The sequence below is a fragment of the Dreissena polymorpha genome, chromosome 4, assembly GCF_020536995.1.
Source record: "Dreissena polymorpha isolate Duluth1 chromosome 4, UMN_Dpol_1.0, whole genome shotgun sequence".
Classification (NCBI taxonomy): domain Eukaryota; kingdom Metazoa; phylum Mollusca; class Bivalvia; order Myida; family Dreissenidae; genus Dreissena; species Dreissena polymorpha.
The window spans coordinates 102,611,845-102,628,733 of record NC_068358.1 but is presented as its reverse complement, the minus strand read 5'-3'; the positions used below and the strand labels follow the sequence as shown (position 1 = coordinate 102,628,733).

The window sequence follows — 16,889 nt, the reverse complement described above, 5'->3', positions numbered from 1 at the left end:
ATTTAATTGAAATTGATCAATATTTGAATATCAAACATAACAAATAAAAAATCACTTAAAAAGTAAAATTCACAAAATCGTACATCGTAAAATAAGAATGTGAAAAGTAAAACGCATTAACTTACACGTCTTAATGACCGACCGGCGTACAACATAGCGGTCATGAATATTCATACGAGCCATATTGTTTTTCTAATTAATATTATGTTTCCTGGTGTAAACACCCTCCGAGAATGATAAAATTCAAATTAAATTGGAGTTATATAGCGTTGTACAACACTTAGTGACTTTTCGAACGCAGCATTTTTTCAATCTTAAATATCTCAGTTGGGAGTATTTTTTTATATTCAAAGTTGTACATGTGGTCATTTGACGAGAGTATGTGAAAGCAAACGATAAAATCATTCATCCGTGACGATCGGATGCTTCAGCAAGTAGGGAACCTTAAGTAAAGAACTTCAAATAAAATTAGAATCATATAGAGTTTCACCATTTTCACGTGCAAACAAATTTAAACTACACCAAGCAAAAGCGCCCGATTTTCACGGATAAATGATGTTATCGTTATCTTGCACAGAGTACAGTCGAATGATCACGTGTACTTTTTAAAATCAAAATCTGAACTCATTACTGATATATTCAAGTTTCTAAAGTGTTGCGTTACAAAGGTCTCCAAGTGTACACACCATTTTTTTCATTCATGCTAATCTGTGACAACACTTTCCGTATGAACTGGATTTTGCTAAGAACAGACTTCGTTGAAACGAAAAAAGCGGAATGTGTCATGATCATGCTTTATACACATGCATTAAGCCCAGTTATCCCAGAGCGAGGATGAAATCTTTCCGTGTACCTCTCCAGAGAAAATTGTGGAATTTACATTAATAGTGATTGGTTTAGGCTTTTTGGCTTGAATTGTTTGAACGCTAAGAGGAAACAAAGCGCCTTATATTCAAAATACATATTGAACAGATATTATCCGTTAAAATAATATTCGACTAGCAAGCACTTGACATCGCAGCTCTCAATAAATCGCTTCAAAATAAACTTTTATCAGCAAGTGGTGAGTATAATGAATGCAATCTAACGCAGACTTTAGTATGGATGCTCTTCAAGTGCACAATAAGAATTGTACACAGCATGTGATTTTTATATGTTCCATCCCATCGCTCAACTTTCTTGTTCTGTATTCGTATCCATAATGGTCGATATTTATGACAAGCAGCGCAATAGCTGAACATGTTATCTTTGAATAGTAAATGAAACATTTTTCAATTTATTCTCCCTAGCTTTATGATGCTAATGGATTGCGCTCTTGCGGTACAAGCATGCGCACTACACTGTGATGTTGAATTAATTCTTAATAATTGAAAATGGATGTCATTCTATCGTGTTAATGTGTTTCATCAACTGTAACCTTGGATTGGAAATGATATTGACGTCAACAAAAGCTCATATATTCCAATATTTGCTCCAAAGCGGATAGGAGAGGCGTCACGATCAGGACTATCTGAAACAACTATCGGCATTTAGGTCCGAACAGGACCATTGTGTTTGAAAGGTAATAGGTTTCATACATTTCTGGATGTTTCCGCTTTCTGTTTAGTTAAATTACATTAATGAACCAGAATAAATTGTTGCATTATTAGAATACGCTACATGCACGTGTGCTTTAATATTGAAACATTTAGCCAAAATAGCGTTCATATTTCAGCATTCTTTTCAGCTGTTTCGTTACCGGATAAAGCATATCTAACCAATCTCAGTATTTTCAGACAATTCATAATAATATTATTCTATGTATTGGATTTCTGGAACTCTATATGACACTTTGATGTTTGTATCTGCCGTATGGTCGATATTGAATAACTGGGACGGCAATATGGATTTATTTATGAACTTTTAGAAATTAAGGTAGATGCTTTTGTTCAAATAGAATAACCGATATAAGACACTTTTGCTTGTGAACTGTTCCTGTTCTTTTATTATTCCTCTTTTAAATTTCATGGCATTGATGATAAACTACTTTTGTTTAACAAATGTCGGCAAACATAATAACGATCAATTTATATATTCAGTTATTTGGTTAAAATGTTTACTTAATCCCTTAACTATGTTTTCTAGATTGCATCGGCAACGCTACTCTGTTTCAAATAGCCGTTACAATTTGACCAAAAGATAGTGCGACCTATGTTAATATAAAAAATATTCATTATACCCAATCTCCGTTCTACTCTCTGTATATTCGAAGCACTTCCGTTATAAGCCCGAATCGCCACGGGTCTTGGGGAGAACTCTTTAGCAACACGTTTTATGGGAAGCTGTCAATAATGCCTGGATTAAAAACATCATGAGTGATTTCTCCATATCTTTTTTCCTACAGGACATTGAATCTCACTGGTCGGCTAAGTTGGCTGAGATAGCCTGATGGTGTTGTAAGCTATATCCGGCTATATTGGGTTTTACTCCGTAGTTCTGCGCAAGAATGCGGTGAGTTAAACAACAGAGGCAGTTATTGTTTTGCCAGTGTACATGTTGAAAATAATTTCATGTTATAACTAGGATAGTATTTCATCATAAATAATTACACTCTTATAGCTTTAAATACTTTGACCGTAAATCAAACACGTTGCTATAGATGCTATATGTTAGAATTATTGCACTAGAGTTTGATGTGATGTATTACAATATTGGATATATGTATTATGATATTTCGCGTTACTAAAATCGTTAGAAGCAAAACTTGACACATCACGTTGACTAAGTTTTACTTGTGTTATGCAGCTTAAAGGATTAATGTACAAGATTCATATCGATATTCCTGCATCTAACTCATAAATCTCTTACAAAAGTTCAATTTATTTTATTTAAATAGCATACAAAGACAAAAGATGTTTATGTTGATTATTACATGTTTTGTATACAGCAATTCGGTTTAATTGATTGTCACTTGTAATTTCTTCTGGACGTCAGAAAATGACGAATTTATAGGAGTCGAGTGAGTTAACCAGATAACCAAGTAATATAATAACTTTATTTCATGAAGAATTCACATAAAGAATAATTTCTTTTTTACAATGTGGTCCTCAGTAACATAACACAAGTATATATTTTGAAACATGCATACGAACATACAAGGGGAAAAAAGAACGACGATGATGATGATGACGATGATGATGATGATTATGATAATACAAAATATGCAATAATTATATGATACAAAAATACAAAATCAATCTTTCAAAAGTCAATCTTTCAAAATAAATCACATCAGACACATCACAACAAAGTATTAACATAAAAAAATGAGCATACATGCATATCAATGATTTGTTTGTAGGTATTCTTTAAAATTTATTTTGAATATAGTATTCGAAGACACTTGTCGGATGCTTATTGGAATTAAATTCAAAACTGCTCGTGCACGAAACAAAAACGTTCGTTTTCCATAATTTGTTTTAAACGGAATAGATGATATATCATTGTGGGTGATGGATCTAAGAGCGTACACATAGTTTTTTGAGATATGAATAACATTAGTCAAATAAGAGGGCATTGCGCCTATTACAAACTTATGAACAATAGATAACCAACCAAGTTCTTTGAATAAGGGAGCTGAAGGAGTTGAATATGGTTTATTCTGTACTATTTTAGCAGCTCGTTTTTGCATCGAATGTATTTTACGTAAGTGTGACTTTGTTGCTGAACACCATAATGCGCAACAATAATCCATAGTGGTTAATATCTATGAATTGTAAAATAGTTTCTTTGTTTCCTAGTTAATAAAAGAGTTAATTCGATTTAATAAGGCCAGTTTAAAGCTAAGTTTACGACATACACTGTTTATGTGCGATTGTCATGTAAGATGCTCATCAATCGTAACTCCAAGTAAATTAAATCGATTAGTTCAAGGATAATGCCATTAATATTACGTCTAAGATTGTCGATAGAACTACGAGCTTTTGAAAAAATCATACATTTAGTTTTGTTTGGATGAATTGACATGTTATTAAAAGAACACCATGTTGCTATACTGTCCAAATCGTTTTGCAAATTTAATTGTATACATGTATTTTGAATGTTATAATCCGATACGTGTAATGTCGAATTGTCAGCGTAACGATCAATTGTTGAGTTTCTAACGAAGTATGGAATGTCATAAATGTAAATAAGAAATAAAATACTGTGAAATCATTTATTTTCGCCAGCACGAAATTTCGTCATTTTTACAAAAATGACGTTTTCGTCAGCACTTAAATTCGCCAGTTCCTGACTTTGCTTCAGTCAATATCCGATTTGTTTGTCCGAAATATATCGCGTTTGCGAAAAATCGTAGTGGGGAAAGAGGGAGGACACTTGAGAGTCACTTGCAGGAGGTGGGGCCTGTTTGTCACATGTCAATATACTAGTCTTTTGTTATCAGGTGATCAGTAATTTGCCCCCATTAGTGTATCATTATTATGATTTGCGGATTAGCCAGTTGCAAATTGGTCCTATTGATTTATTATCATGGCCACACTAATAACAATCTTACCTTTATCTTTAGAGAAGGTGCGAAGATTAATGGTTAAAATTAGTGTTAGCAAATTATTTGGTCAGTTCAATAAAGTTTCAAGAGTTTTGCATCGTAAATATTTGATCACTTTAAGTACAATAATTTTCGGAAGTGTAAAATTAACAGTGCATTATGGGACAGAGGTTTCATAGGGCAAAGTTCAGATTTAATTGTTACAACCAATGGACAATTGAGTTTAAATTAGATTGAATGCAATATGATACAAAGCAATGTTTTATTGCGTCATACTCAGTCATTCGAAACACGTGCTTTCTGGATTTTCTGGAAATCGCGCAAAAATAAAAGTGAATTCAGAGGCGTATTTAGGTGGGGGGCTAGGGGGCTAAAGCCCCCCCCCCCCCCCAAGCTGGCTGGCTAGACACGATTTTAAATAAAAATGAGCCCCTTACAGTTTCAATCCACTTGTGTATTTCCTGTCATATGTCCCTAATTAAGCCATAAACAGCTGTCGATTTGTGTGATTAGCCCCCAGGCATGTGTACAGACGATCTAACCTTCGTCAGCTAAAGTGCACGGTTCATTGACTGTAAGTAATAAACTGCGCTATTTGATTGGCTGAAGAAGATACATTCAACTAATGAAATTCATCCATACATTTAGCTATAGATAAATGTTTACAAATGGCTGCCGCATGAGACTTGTGAAAAACAATATTTCAATTTGTAGCAATTAAAGAGTTTAGACGAACGCAATGGACAATCATAATTATTTTTTCGGTAATATCTTTGATGAATTTAATTGGTATTAGCTCTTTAGAGTGATAATCCTTTTGAGTAACAAGTTATTGCCAGTGAAATTCAACTGCACACTTAAAGAATGCCAATTTTTATTTTTTATTTTTTTACAAATCGGGCTAACTGCTTTAATGTTCATCCAAAATTCAATTTTTGAAAACAATTTCCCTACGTTGGATGAAACTAATAGTCATGATTTCTAATTTCTCTTTACCTGTTACAATTGTTTGAAACATGTATCGTAAAACTTGTAAAAGATATCAATGATTAAAAAGATCGATAGCTAATAAAACGAAGCACAAGCTATTTTTACACCTGTATTGTAGTTAAACGCCAACAACCAAACACAAATCAAAATGTTCTGTATTTATTTGTAATCAATGCGGAGAATGTATACGGTAAGTATATACATCACCATCTTTTAATTGTGTTTATTGTCTTTGATCCGGATCTAATTCGGTGCGTGGAGGCTGTAACAACACTGAAAAACACAATACACACAATGGGTAATAAAGTAGGCCAGGTATAGAGCAAAAGCCAGAAATAACGCATTTACATTTAAATATTTGAATACGCATAAAGCATGAGAAACCATGAAGAGTTGTCATAACAGTTATTCTTTGATTACACCAGAGACAGTTCCGTCAACGCACAACAAGTAACACTTTGATTCTTTAAAGACAAATGCTCGAACACGTTTCAGTGACCATTCGGATACATAAAGAACAGGCTCGAGAATGCACGAGGAAGAGGTGATGAATTCGGAGACTGGTATGAATACACGTGATGAGGTTGTGAGCAAATCACAGACCAATGCTGATAGTATCGTTGACAGTTTGCCTTGTGAAGATGGCCATGACGACTTACCGCATACCAATCCTAACAGGAATGTACCTTCAACGTCGTCCCAGGTATGAAATTCCTTATTATTTTTACTTTAAATTGGTTACATGTCAAGTGTTAAGGCAAAGAGAAATGAACACTCAATCCAGTTTGTTATCGTACAGTAAATTTAATAGTTTAGTCTTATAATATGCACCTCGCAATAATGTATGCTAGAGAGTGCGGTGTTTGAAGAAAGAATTGAAGAGGTGGTGGGTGCTGCACTGCAACATCGATATCGCAAAAATCTCTATTGTTTATTATAAACTAACATGTAACAATCGAATGTATTAAGGACATATTCACACGTTCCTCTTTAAGCAACTAACAACATTGGGGCTATATTATGCAAAAATGTGTCTCATGCCATATGCGGCTAACGTAGCTTTAAACCAGTCTTCACACAATCGCGCACTCTGCTAAGGAACAATGCAGTCCGCTATAAAATCGCGCAAAGTTTCCTGGTCTCATTTGCATAAATGGTAGCGCCGGAAAAGCCTGTCCGAATGCACAGCAAGGTCTGGAGCTGGTTGCATCAGGCATTAGACCCATTTTTGCATGACGCGGGTCGTTTCAAGATATCTCGATAATTCTTATTGATTAGAAATACAAGCCCACCAAACAAACACAAACAAAACATCAAATATTTGACGAAGCTAATAACGTAATAAAGACCAGACAAACGACTCGAAAACCAATGTTTGAACTGCGTGAAAAAAGCGTCAAGTATGAAGTATCCGAAGGCAGCTATAAATGAAATGTGAGTTGTTCAGTGATAATTTATTGCGATTGTGAGGTATGAATTTGTTAGCGGAAAAAACTTTAAACAATTATCTAATGTATCCGACTCTTTTGGCTATATTAACTGTTGATGTATTGGGAAATATGTGACGATGCGATTGCGAAAAAAAGTTTGCCAGAACTACTTTTAAGAAACATGAAACTTATAGGGTCATTTTTTTCCAAGTGGTGAATTGGAAATCTTCAAAAGGTTTATTATTATCTGTTAATTCAATAAAAAAAGAAAATTGTATCAAAACGAGAGGATTAACGTAAAGCGTTTGCTGACACAGAAACATCTACTTTTTGGTTACCGGTATAAGGTAACACGAGCTGAACATGAAGAAATTGTACAGACTTTGAACATCACACGCTGAGAAAAAGTTAACATTGGTGCTGTCTTCGTTGACATTGCTGATACAAGTTCCAGCACTGACACAAAGTAAATTTAGCGACTCATTATATTAAATTTTGAATGACTGACTGGTGAAGTGATTCGAGTAGTAGAGGTTTATAGCTAGAGGTCTTGTGAAATGGTGTTGGTCGATAAAATGTTGTAGAAACTTTCGTTTTTCGCACCTTATTTAACAACCCCATGAAGCTGAAATTAAGTCTATCTGTGGCCAGAATATACTGAACTATGTTAATAAGTATTTTTTTTAATAAAAATATTAATTTCCCGTCCAGAGACTGAACGATAACCCAGCAATTCGCAGATGTCCTTACTCTTTACATTTGATTTCTGACTCTCGACCTTTGTGTTCACGGAAATATTAGTGTTTGCAATTTATTGCAACTTGTCGAATACGCATGGTCTATCGACCAACAATATGAAAAATCGCGTGTTATTCTGTGGATATTATATTAACAGGTAAATAAATTAAAATACTGTTGTTGTGAGGTGAATAATTCGTCAGTTTTATTTAAATATATATGAGCCGTGCTCTGTGAAATGGTGGTTTAGTGCATGTGCGTAAAGTTTCTTCCCAGATTAGCCTGTGCAGTCCGCACAGGCTAATTAGGGACGATACTTTCTGCAAAAACTTGATTTTTGCTAAGAAGAAACTTTATTGAAACGAAAAATATCGTAAAAGCGGAAAGTGTCGTCCCTGATTTGCCTGTGCTGACTTAAAACTTCTTTCAAATTATAATGACAGTGCTTATGAGAACATGTTCATGTACTATCATAACACAATAACAAAGTCATGATAATGATTATCATCATGTTCACCCTTGTATTAAAGTATGAAGCGCAACGTCACAATCAAAACATAAATTTGAATAGCAGAAACAACAATAATAATGTATGGCAAACACATACATTGAATATAAATTATTCAGGACAAATAACTCATCATTCCTTGTAAGAGGCTTTCAGATTTAGATTGAAAACATAATATTCACATGATTTTGTTTAAAGCGTTCCCTAACAATATTTTACTGATATCTGCTTTTATCCAGAGAGTTTACCCCATTTATGCCTAGCGTCTAGAAAAACGGCCTTGGCAAACAGCGTAGACCCAGATGAGACGCCGCAGGATGCGGCGTCTCATCAGGGTCTGCACTGTTTGCTTACAGGAATTTGTGTAAGAAATATTCTAAAAATAGAATTAAATATTCTATACATCCCTAATTTTGAAAATAAATTGATCCAGGTTAGAATGATGGGAGAATCCACAAGGCATAAATGGGTTAAGTAGGCTGCAATTTTAGAGGTTCAAGCTTGTTCACAAACTCCACGTTGTCATTAAAAAACAACAACTGATGTATGAATTATTGATTGACATGTACGTAACTGTCGTTTGAAAGCATCATTGGATATTAATAACCAATTTGCATGGCTAACAGAGTTGCAAACATTACCTGGCCATTAAGGGGCGTAATTTTCATATTGATCTGCAACATCAATGTGCGAATTTTCGATTGATAGAGAAGTAGTCAGGACCAGGGATGTGTTAAGAATTTGTTTTAGTAATCTCATTATGCCTAAAGGAATCTGGGGGGGGGGGGGCATGTTTCCCTGGTAGACATTTTCACTTAGGAACGTCGTAGATGCATTTGGGAGGTTATTAAACACATTAGTTAATCTTTAAGTATAGTTTTACATGAAATACAATACAGAAAAATGTTACTTGTTTTTATACAGAAAGGAAAGTACAGCGTTTCAATTTGTCTTATCATCACGTCGTGCGTAAGATTGTATCGGTAAACACAGAAATGCCGCTGAGACAAGCGAGATCAACACAATCGGAATCTATACTAGTCGTTGTCACGTCCTTTCGATGTTACTGCATCATTTAATTTAAAATGTACGATCAGGGAGTTGCATATAGTCCATGAAAATAAAACTATATTTCGTCACTGAAATAACAAATAAAAGGGGTTTTGTCCATTTTCGGCAAATAATAGTGGTAAATAGTGTTGGTTAAAACCCGTAAATGTACTTAAAGAATGACGTGTGTGCTCCCCAATGTTTACGGCCATATGGATAGCATGGTAAATTACCTGAAACGAATTCATGGTACAATAACGTGAACCGAATTCATGGTACAATAGCGTGAAATGAAGGTAACAAAAGTTGCGTAATGTTATCCCTTTACCACTTAGATACGTATGTTGACGCATCTGTGGTTCCTTAGAAAGTTTAATCTAATTAAAGACCTTTCTTACTAGATAACAGTATTAAACGCTGCATTTCAAACCCTTAGATACTGATGAGTAGCAAACAGCATACAACCTGAACAGACTACGGGTTACTCGTAGGCTGTTGTGGATTTATTCTGTTTGCACTTAGTTATTTTTACTTCGCTTCATATGGGGAAAGGGTTATTTTAAGGTCAAATATTTTGAATGTTTATTCCATTTATGAGTCCAACGACATATCGTTATTACATATACCATTTACATTAAAATATGAAAAAATAAGTTCTGATATAGAATTATATAATGTACATTTCAATTATATTTTAGCAATGCTTCTGTCTGATTATGAACACAAAATAAGGTTTATTTGTTGTACACGTGTAACGTTTAGTCAGTCATTTAGGTATTCTTCTTTATATATTTTATTAGAAACATGTATATTGTTAAGTCTTCAATAAACCTTTGTAGGCCTGATGTACAGGACGAGTTCAAATAGTTTAACGCATTTTTGCCTAACGTCTAGAAAAAAGGCATTGGCAAACAGCGTAGACCCAGATGAGACGCCGCACGATGCGGCGTCTCATCAGGGTCTGCGATGTTTGCTTAAAGGAATGTCTGTAAGAAATGTTCTAAATATAGAAATAAATATACTAGACATCCCTAATTTTGGAAATAAATTGATCAAATTTAGAAGGATGGGAGAGTCCAATAGGCATAAATGGGTTAATAATCTACGACATCCTCGGTTGGCTTGTTAAATTACACATTAATAACAAGTACTGTTTTCACTAACGAGACATGCATATTATATGCTTTGTTTGATAAATGATAAATGAAAAATCCACTCAAGAGACAACCATAAATAGCTGTTGCGGAAATTAAAACGGAATATTGGTTTTGTCAGGGGCTCAATAAAGACGAAAGAAGTATAAACACAGATAGTTCTAGTTTTATCAATAATATAAAAACAATCGTAAATTATTTGTATCATGTTTATAGGAAATAAATTGCAATTTGTTTGAGAGTTTGTACCATTATCGCCAATAAATACGTAAGTCGCTTAGCTGGTTGTTATGTCAAAAGATCAACAATATCAATATGGTTATCAAGATTCCGACATTGAATTTCTATGTTAAAGCTTTTAAAGACAAGACGCGATCATTCAATATTTAGCATAAAACGTCACCTTTAAACGATCGAAGCTGGCAGCTGTCAACACACACACCTTTTGACGAATTCATTGTTGATTTCCTTTCGCGTAGTAGATAGCAAATATTTCTTCTCTAAAAGGTTGTTTTAACATTGAAAAGAAAAGCATTTCAATGCGGGTAAGAAGTTTGGATACAGATAAAATACAAATATACCGGTATCAGAGAATTTAAGCACAAACTTTCGTGTTGAACTTTACGCATCAGTTGCAGGCAATTTTTATATATGGCATTGTGAGCGCATCATCATCATCATTATCATCATCATCATCATCATCATCATCATCATCATCATCATCATCATCATCATCATCATCATCATCATCATAAACATCATCATCATCATCATCATCATCATCATCATCATCATCATCATCATCATCATCATCATCATCATCATCATCATCATCACCACCACCACCACCACCATCATCATCATCATCATCATCATCATCATCATTATCACCACCTCTATAATTATCATCTCTACATTCATCACAATCAACATGGACAACAACAATATTGATAATACCAAAATTAATACTGATTAATTTCTTTTTTAGTCGAAAACACTGTTCAGGAATATAGTCCAAAAGCATTTTGTAAAGAGCCGCCTTTACTATCTCGTGGGGGACTTCCTGTCATCCGTAGAAGATGAAAAACAAGCAAGTCTAGATCTTCTAGACACCTTTCAAAAAGCGCGAAAATCAACTCGTGACGTTATCGAAGCGACTGTTGACGTAAAGGAGGCGCGACGGAAACTTAAACGTCGACGGAAGGCTTCAAACATTTCTCTAGCAGACAGGATTTCTCTGGCACGTAGAAAGTCAATATCCATCGAGAAATTGTCTCAAGATGATGAACAATGTGTAGAGAATGATGTTGTGGTGGGTATTCTAGACCTAACTCTAAATGAGAAACAATATCCGGATGAAGCCAACAAATCCGACGATTCTGATCAAGCCCATGAAAAACAACCTAAGAAACTATCTAAAAGAGGTCGAAAATACATTTATTCGGAAACGAATGAGGTAACTATACGACCTCACTCTGTCAACAATTTTAATGAACACAAAGACGAAATAAATCAAGGAACAAAAAGACGCAGATCGAAAAGCTTACCAGCTGGTACGCATGAAAAAATCTGCGCCATATTGCAGAGAGATGTCGATGAAAAGAAATATGAAATTGAAAAGCTAGTTCTGAATTCTATACTCAGACTAGCGGACGACAAGATGGAGTCGATAAGTATGTCAAGTCGGCACGGTGGCCTAATCAATGAAGAAAGTGACACATTAAACGAAAATCACGTCGATTGTTACAAAACTGTTTTCGATACAAGTGAGGGCATTAACAAAATGGCAACTGTAGAGATTCTGACCTCGTCATCTGATAGTGAGGAAAGTGGTGATGATATCTCTGTCGTCGGATACGACGAGAGGCGTTTTTCTGATTCCTCGGATTCCTCGGATAAAAGTGACCGCAGTGCTAAAGAAGACTACGAAAAACATGTACGCGAAATGCAAGATCATACAACGTGCATTGTAGTAGAAGATGATGAACACGAAGTCGATGATGGTGCAGATAATACTAATGATAGTTATAGCGATGACGAAGATTTTGAATTTAAGCAACTTAACGACCCCAAGGTGTATATATCGACATCAGAATATCGCAACAGTAAACCTGTGTTGATGCTTAAGCCCACACTTGATGCAATTGCAGAAACCTCTCACGAATCTTTCAATACGTTGTCACATTCTGACGGGCGACACAGCCAGACTAACAATGATATTGAGTTCGTCGCAAGTAGAAAAGTAAACAAAAGAACGCTTTCAAACACCGGTCATGAAGGTAAGCGGTTTTTGTCTACTAATACAGAAACAAACACAAGGAGAGTGAATGTTACCAAACCAAACACAACGACTAAATCTAACAGACGCCCGTATGACTCTGTACGTGATAGAAACACTAATCGTGTGGAACATAAAACTAAACATTTAATGAATAATTATGTTACACAAAATACGGGTCGCATAAAAACTCCAGACAAGAAGAAATGTATTTCAATAGATTTGCTGGGATTTTATGAGGAAACTAAGGAGTTACATACAGTTAATTCTAAACGCCGACACAAGCAGATAAGTACAGCAGTGAGTACTCAAAACGAGCAAATTGTAAAAGAAGACGTTAAAACACAAACTATGGCCAAACGGTCACCAAAACGGAAAAGAAAACTTACAAGGGCAAGAAAATACGACATGACACCGCTGCCGCCAAAAACGAAACCAGTACCGCTACCGGATTTGGAAACAATATACTTATTGAACAGAAGCAAAACTGAGCTCACTTCCTCTAGAAGTAGCACGTCCTCTCACGAGACGATGGAGTCCTTCAAACTTTTGAAAGAGAGAGCTACGGATAACAGGTACAGGCGCCCGGACTTCGTGCTTTGGACGCAGCTCGATCTAAGAAAGGATTTCCATAGCGAGTCGCATGCAAACGGTCGATTAGGGGTCTCGATGGAAAAAGGGAACGATAGGACGTCGCTCGTGGGTTACCACGTGGGAAGATTGCCCCTTAAGGAGGCTATCAAGGGAGTGAAGAGTACCTCTCATGTGCCAGAGTTCAGAGAGGTGCCGGATGTAAGTACATACAAGCAGCGATCTTCAATCGGATGATTATGTTTTTTTTCACACAATTATATGTTTTATTTGGGACTCTGATGAATACTAATACGATTTTAACGGTGTCTTGAAGGTCGATAGTCGAAATGAAAACATTTAGATTTTCAATCTTCATCATGATCCTGGCTTTTTTTAGCGACCAGGTTCAATCATTGTTTATATATTTAAATGCTCTTTGCGAAAAAACACATAACTTCATATGTCGATGCATGGTAGCAATCTATATCAAACGATAACTTTCACGCAAATGTGACTTCCAAATCTTATAATGTTACATTGAAAGTTCGTAAACTGTAACCATTATAAATGCATGTTGAAGAAAATTCTGCGTAATGAATACATTTGAAACTGCCGATTTAAAAAGGAATCGTTGAAACGATTTTCGTATTATGCGTTTTTTTCAGATTCACAAATTTTCGTTGTAGTTAATATATTTGTGAGTAAACAGTAATACCGAACATTAACCATGCTCTTAAGTATCCACGATTTGCATCTTTCGACGATTTAAAAACCTGAAAATTATAAAGTGTTGCAACGCGAAACGATTGAATAACTTGGAGAGTTTTGTTAATGTCGTTATATTTTGTGAAAGTACGAGGATTACAATATACAGTATACAAATCACTGATTGTATCAGAACGGATGACCGAGTGGTCTACAGTATACAAATCACTAATTGTATCAGAACGGATGACCGAGTGGTCTACAGTATACAAATCACTTATTGTATCAGAACGGATGACCGAGTGGTCTACAGTATACAAATCACGTATTGTATCAGAACGGATGACCGAGTGGTCTAATCGTTAGACTTTTACTCCAGGGGTCAGTGGTTCGAGCCCAGTTGAGTTTTTTTTTTCTTTAATTTTATTCTTGTTTTTTTTTTTTACTGGAGCTTTTAACGATGTCATGTTTACATTTATCAATATCTGTGAAAAGGTCCCTTTAAGGATGCAAGACGCTAGAAACACATGCTAATTTGACCTATTTTATTGAACATTATCCTTAAACCCAACCCTATTTTCATATGTTTTTCTAAAGGTTTAAAGTTGCTCGTATATATAACATTAATATTATCATGTTATAGTATATGGAAAATCTTTTTTAAATTTTAATTGGAGCCAATGTGTGAACAGTCCCATTAAAGACGCCTCCACGGAACAATCGATTTGATGTATAAATCTACATAATTTAATATACCATTGATCCACTGTAACGAATGGCTCCATTGTCAGTGAAACACCCAATGTCAGAACTCAATAAATTAACACTGGTGAAAAGAAACTATTGAAATCAATACTAACCGAAGTGTATCACGGAAAGTCTATACGTTACTTAAGCTGCTACATACATCAGCTCAGAATATGATAATTAATGTCACAAGGCGAGAAATTTTGCGACCAGTCCAGGACTCGAACCAGGGACACCTCGCTCTTAGGGCGAGGGCAAATGCTCTTACCAATGAGCTAAGCGAGCTACGACACAATCTCTCCCCTAACTCGACCAAGTTCATGCCGAGACATTACGTCATAACACATGTGTTGATATACATGCACATATTTTCAAACAAATGAATGAGTTATTAAATCAGTCACGAAAGCGATCAATACTTAATTATTAAATTATTTAATTAACGAATCAACCCATTTGTAGGTCTTTCTGTCCGCGCGTCCGTCGCTCGGTTAGTCAGTAATTTAAATTCATTAAAACAAATCCGTGGCCAAAAAGTGTAACTGACATACATGTTATCAATAAACCATCAAGCTAGTACTAAATACTCTATGGAATCGGTTATACCATATGAGTCGTGTTCTGAGAAAACTGGGCATAATGCATGTGCTTAAAGTGTCGTCCGCACAGGCTAATCAGGGACGTCACTTTCCGCTTTTATGGTATTTTTAGTTTCAAGGAAGTCCATCCTTACCGAAAATCAAGTTTAGGCGGAAAGTGTCGTCCCTGATTAGCCTGTGCGGACTACACAGGCTAATCTGGGACGACACTTTTCGCACATGCATCAAGCCCAGTTTTCTCAGAACAAGGCTCATATTATTACAAGTAGAATGGCTTTTCTCTGCAGCGGACCCCCAGATCATCGCGAGTAGAACAGATCTACGTGGATCTACAGCGGGAGCGGCGGGTGACTGGCGGAGGCGAGTACCGGAAGTTGACCGCATCAGCCAGAGAGGATAGCTGGTTCTAATCAATCGGATCAATCTTTTTCTTGCCGAGTAACAACTCAAATAACTATAATTATCTGTGATCAACTTGGTGAGTTTTTGTACTAATAAAAACGTTTAAGTGTGTTACGGTAGTACCGTGGTAATGAAAACGACAAATGCAAACGAACGGGAGCAATTAAACGCAATCTATACGGTTTTATAGAAAGCTTATCTACTTTCTCTGCTAATTGTGAAATGGTGAAATCTGCTTTTATTACTTGTTTAATTTTGTTCAATTGTTGTTGCAATATGTTAGTAATTTCATCAAATCGCTTTTAAGTGTAACCTTTTGTTTTAGTTGTAATCAGTATGTGAACACGTGCATGATCTAGAATGTAAATAGTCTTTAAGAATATTTTTTGGGAAAGCACAATTTCTGTGTGCACCAAACACATGATGGTGATTAATTTGCACTGATTATTTGCTTAAGTGTATGTTTAATTTAAAGTGATTTGTTCAATAAATTCGATACTTTACGTTAAATCAATCTTTTGTTTAAGTTCTCTCGACATATGCTGAACATGTGAGACAAGTTTATAAAAATAGTCCGATGAATGATTAAGTTGCAATACCTACAAAAAATATCAGTATTACTTTGACCTTTGACGTCCAAGTTTTACCTTGACCTTGGAACCGTTGACATGGGGCACGCCTTCATTGTGGGTATCTTTTATAAATAATTGCAATAATCCAACTCCTAGCTATTGACCATCCGGGTCGCTGGGATTTGCAACTGGTTACGGGTTTTTTCATAGAAGGGTGCCGCCCGGAATCCAGGCGGTACTTTAATCGGTAAAATTAGCGACATAAACTGTAAGATAGAACCAATCGTCAAGTGAAAACTCCGGCTTTCGGTTTTGAACGGTTTGTGTGTCAAATTTTTGCTTTGAGTATTTCTCCACAAATGATCATTTATTGATATCGATGATGACAGGTATTGTGTTTGTTACGATGTATTAGGTTGATTGAACTCGATTTTATAGACATACGTGAGACATATTTTTTACATGGAATTTCGTTTCATCAAGAAGAACTATGAGTTGTACGTATGTCCTCATAAAAGCTCAGAGCATTCATGAAGCACTACCTTTTTAAGATGGTTCGTAAATGACGGAAAATATGTTCCGGCAAATTGTATTTTGCCTGAATCTGACCTTTGA

At 35.5% G+C, this 16,889-nt stretch overlaps 1 protein-coding gene across 2 annotated transcripts; it reads left to right on the top strand.

The window, feature by feature from the left end:
- The first annotated feature begins 1,385 nt into the window (after positions 1 to 1,385).
- LOC127877802 (uncharacterized) lies at positions 1,386 to 16,212 on the top strand. Of its 2 annotated transcripts, XM_052424053.1 has the most exons (5): positions 1,386 to 1,561; positions 2,384 to 2,490; positions 6,014 to 6,221; positions 11,387 to 13,468; positions 15,588 to 16,212. In XM_052424053.1, the coding sequence occupies exons 3-5, from the start codon at positions 6,048 to 6,050 to the stop codon at positions 15,708 to 15,710; spliced, it is 2,379 nt and encodes a 792-aa protein (XP_052280013.1). In that variant the 5' UTR covers positions 1,386 to 1,561; positions 2,384 to 2,490; positions 6,014 to 6,047; the 3' UTR covers positions 15,711 to 16,212. The 2 variants fall into 2 exon arrangements, with proteins under 2 accessions (XP_052280013.1, XP_052280014.1); XM_052424054.1 differs by lacking the exons at positions 1,386 to 1,561; positions 2,384 to 2,490 and having other exon boundaries at positions 5,922 to 6,221.
- Positions 16,213 to 16,889: the final 677 nt, after the last annotated feature.

Coding starts and splice junctions, on each gene's coding strand:
- LOC127877802 (XM_052424053.1), top strand. CDS start 6,048: ATGCACGAGGAAGAGGTGATGAATTCGGAGACTGGTATGAATACACGT. Junction 6,222..11,386: donor TACCTTCAACGTCGTCCCAG/GTATGAAATTCC, acceptor TTTCTTTTTTAG/TCGAAAACACTGTTCAGGAA. Junction 13,469..15,587: donor AGTTCAGAGAGGTGCCGGAT/GTAAGTACATAC, acceptor TTTTCTCTGCAG/CGGACCCCCAGATCATCGCG.